Raw genomic sequence first — 4,568 nt, 5'->3', positions numbered from 1 at the left:
GTTTAGAAATAAATACATTGCTGTGTAATCTTAATGTTAGATCATTTCAGTTGCATTATTGTAGAATCTAAAAATTAGAAAAAGAGAAAATACTTATGATTTTATAATTTAGAATATAATTCATTTTCAATCTGATATAACACTATTAGTACATTGCTCTGATGTTATAAGGAAAATTAGTAGTTAAGTCAACCCTTACAATTTTTCTACTGAAACTTTTCATCCTATTTATATGTGTGTTTGTAGGCAATTTATGTCATTTGTCTACCTTAGGTAACGTTTGTTTTACTAGTTGCTTTATTTAATATGATTATTATAACTAATTGAAATAAAATTTATTACTAATTATAATAATTATTATTGCTTATTAAAATATCATCATGAATTTAATGTTAGCATTTTCACATTAGCATTGTTCATAATTATTAAAATGAATGCATGAGGTATTTTTTGGTTTCATCCAGCATGTGGGTTTAAAAGAATTAAAACAATTAATTCAGAAAATTGAAAACCAAAATCAAAATATGACAGCTCTGCATTCATTTTTTGTTTTGAACAGGGGACAATAAAGAATCATTTTCTATATATACAGGGCCGGCAACGAACTCACGAGGACATCCTGTCGATAGTAAGAGCAACCAATGGTTTGGAGCTTCCGTATACAGCGCGGGCGAAAATGGACCAGTTGTGGTGAGTAGTGAATGTTACTTTTATTTATATACCTGTGTGTATTTAATTATATTTTTTCAGTTTAAATAAATAGATTACCATGAAGCTTAGAAACAACTCTACGCGTGTAAGTAACAGTAAAACTGAAGATAATCACTATTTTTGGTTTCTAGAATTTAATATTTATATAATAATATTCACATAATTATCATGCGTCATATCTACATTTTAAATGCACTATTGTTTTATGATTCATAATTTATGGGAGATACTTTTATTATTGCTATTTTCGGGCACGAATCGTCTATAATAGCGCGCCCCACAACCTTCGTATTCCCTCCGCATCCCTACAGTACAAGAGAAAAAAAAGACAGTTATTTACCCCAATTTTTTATTACTTTAATGAAGACTATTTATAATTACTATGAGTCTGCCAAGTATAGGTAGGGGGAATAAAAAATGGCGCCTGTTTCAAAACATTAAAAAAAGATAATTTTTCATTCAAAGCTCTATGTCGTTAATAATAATAACAACACTGGAAAACCTATGAGAACATCATTAAATTATAGTAAATTTTAGTCCTAATAGAGCTATTTAGTCCTATTTATTGTCCAATAGTTCCCGAGATATAACTTTTTAAAAACCATTATGAATGTACGGAAAAATCAGTAGTTATTGAATTTATTTTGAGAAATCTATATCTCAGGAACAATGAGGCGTATAGATATCTGCCAGCACTCAAATTAAAGTTATTTAAATGTAATATAAAGTCGTTCCTAACATTTATCTTCGTAGAAGTAGTATTTTTAATAATATTTGACAAATCAATTCACAAAATTAGTTTAAAGTTGTTCGGATAAAATTTTTGATTTTTGAAAAAAGTATATCTCAGGGAACATGATACGTACATATGTCTGGTAGCACCCAAAATAAAGGTAATATAACTTAATATAAAGTAGTTTAATTCACGTATCTTCGTAAGAGTAGCAGTTTTTATGATATTCACATATGATTATAACCTTTGAACATGAAATTTTATCCGAACTACTATAAATCCATTTATTAGAGCAAATATCATACAAATTATAACTACTACGAAGATAAGCATTATAAACTACTCTACAGTACATGGAACTAGCTTTAATTTTAGTGGTAATAAACATTTGTACATTGAATGGTTCTTGTGATACTAATTTCTCTAAAAAAATTCCCTAGCTTTGATCTTTAAGTCCATAGTTTTATGAAATGTTCTTTTTAACAAAGCTATACCTCGGGAACTATTGAACGTAAATATTGTTACTTGAAGAAGTTTATCGGGGGGTGCGGTCAGCAAAGAACAACATAAATAAACAAAACAATATTTATTTATTTTATGCCGACGTTTCGACCTGAGTTTCAGGTCTTCATCAGGGATAGTGGCGTGTAAAGGGGACGGGAAGCAACTGAACTGAAAAGTAAATATTGTTACTATTAGGGCTTATATTTTAGTAAATTTACTATGTTTTCTTAGGTTTTTTAGTCTTGTTGATAGTGTTTAAGACATAGAACCCCGAATAAAAATTATTTTTTTTTTATCATTTTGAAACAACCATAATTTCTATTTCCCCAACCTATTTTTGGCAGACTCATCAATTTATAGTATTAATTATACATACTTTTTATTAAAGTAATCAGAAATTAGGGCGAATAACTGCCTTTTATTTTCTCTTCGACTCTTTGTACTACTAGGTACTACGGCGCTTCCAAATAAGTACATCAAGAATTTTTTTTTTAATGTATTATCTTCCCCATTGTAAGAATGTTGATATAAAATTTAATTTATAAAAACGTAATAAATAGACTTCTCTGTAATAGTACTAAAATGGGATATAAAATTAATGTTTTTTTTTATAAAAGAGACCTATCTTATAAAGGTCTGATAGTGAAACCTCCATAGAACTAAATATCATGGTGAGTCAACATATATCTTGACTTTAAATACAAAATCTTCAAACGTGATGTTGTAAATCACAGCATAACTCAGCAACATTAGCTCAATTTTAGATAATAAAAAAGTAACCAAAAGTAGAAAAATCTTACAGGTATATAACTTAACTGTTGACGACCTTAAAACTCAATAAAAAGGATACAATGAATAATTTAAAATACGTGTACAATACGTATAAATATATATGTATTTATGCTTATACTGATAAGCGGAAATGTGAAAAACATATACATTATCATCAAGTGTGGCAGATATCGTAAACCTTTTTTTATTTATAGTATTATCTCAAATAATTTATATCCTAGAACAACTTTTCCTTTGACGCCATTCAGAAACCTGTTCAAAAGAATTTGAAATCAATCTCAAACTGGGTATTAAAAACATTATATTTAATATTTTGTGCATTTTTCGTCACCTCTATCTCGTTTGATATAATCGTAATATGAAAAAAAAGAGAATTATTTAATGATACGGTAGCTTATCATTGGGGTGTATCTGATAAAAAAATGTTTGCTTTCATTCCTCCTGTTTGAGGGAATTCCCACTATATATAATTAACGGGAAAAATCTTAATGATTTATATAAAAAGTCCGTCATGTATAATTTTTGTAAAATGTGGTTAAAAGAGTCCAAAAGTTTCTCGGTCTCATTTGTTAGGGTTACGGAGCTGTGTCTTGTTGATTGACATCAACATATTGTTCACTTTGAATAATGATATGCCCTCGTCATATTCCTATATAAGAACTCCTAATTGCTAAAATATATGAAAACTAAACTCCTAAAGGAAAATTCCAGTGAACTTTGAAGTTTTGATGACATAGGTCCTTATCTTTTTTTAAAAAAAGTAATTGCAGTGTTTTATTTCTTTTATGATACCCTACGTCACTCAAATATTAGCAGAAATTATTTGTCTGTCTGTATTAGACTCAACATGAAAGAAACTTTTAAATAGATATTTAAATAACTCTATTGTGAGGAAAAACATCAAAATTTAAAAATTCTTTTACAGGCTATTTTGCCCAGGTCAACAATTACAAGTCAAAATCACACTATGAAAAAGTCAATTAATAGAAAATCATATTAATTATTAATAAGCTTACCCTGGCATGGGCAAAATAGCCTGTAAATAAATTTTTAAATTTTGATGTGAGGTGTGAATTTATATTTAAGGTATGGTATACTATTAGTAATAATTTTGTTGTTAAAATCGTTACAAATAAATGCATAATAGCTGTTAAATGTTTAGATTGTCCTTGAGTATGGCCGAAATGGCTGAAACGTTGGACTATTGATATAATAAAGAGTGTGAGACTTAACCATTTGGTTTATTTAATAAGAATTATTTTTTTCTTTCTGGTCTACTGAATAGAATTCAATGGAAATTCTTGGGATAGTTTTATATTTATAATAATGTTAAAAAATGTAATAAATAATATATAAGCTTGGCAAAAATGTCAGAATTTAAAATTTACAAACGAAAACCACTTTTGTCAATCTTCAAGGAATGAATCATAAATCTTAATAATTATAGGTTTATTATTTGAGAAACTAAATTTAAAAATTATTACTCAAATCAACTTCTGAAAGTACTAGATTAAATTGGTATTTGATGTTCCAAATAAATATTGAGGTAAATCATACTAAGTAAGTATAAACGGTTGGAAAATTCAAAATTGACCATTGATAGAAAAATAAATTATAGATATATATATATATTTTTATGTAACGTTAGAAAAGAATAAAATTGATCTAAAACGTCAAAATATCCATTCAAGATTATGCATTAAAGATAAAGAATAAAGAAAACCAAGATAAACTGATATTGTTTTCTCCTTGAAATCTTCGCTATACCTTATATATATAATATATTTACTATTACTATTTAAATTATCCATAATAATTAGATTTTTAT

General features: G+C 27.2%; 1 protein-coding gene across 2 annotated transcripts in view; it reads left to right on the top strand.

The window, feature by feature from the left end:
* The window catches only part of if (inflated), a gene marked incomplete in the record, with an annotated part of 338,995 nt that overhangs the window by 203,835 nt on the left and 130,592 nt on the right, over positions 1-4,568 (top strand). The window contains 1 exon segment of one of the 2 annotated variants that reach the window (XM_067044771.1): positions 593-690. In XM_067044771.1, the coding sequence (XP_066900872.1) occupies positions 593-690 (98 nt within the window). 2 annotated transcript variants of the gene reach the window in all.

The sequence above is a fragment of the Halyomorpha halys genome, unplaced genomic scaffold, assembly GCF_000696795.3.
Source record: "Halyomorpha halys isolate HHAL.00 unplaced genomic scaffold, Hhal_1.1 Scaffold74.1, whole genome shotgun sequence".
Lineage (NCBI taxonomy): Eukaryota > Metazoa > Arthropoda > Insecta > Hemiptera > Pentatomidae > Halyomorpha > Halyomorpha halys.
This window is presented reverse-complemented; position numbering and strand designations above follow the sequence as displayed.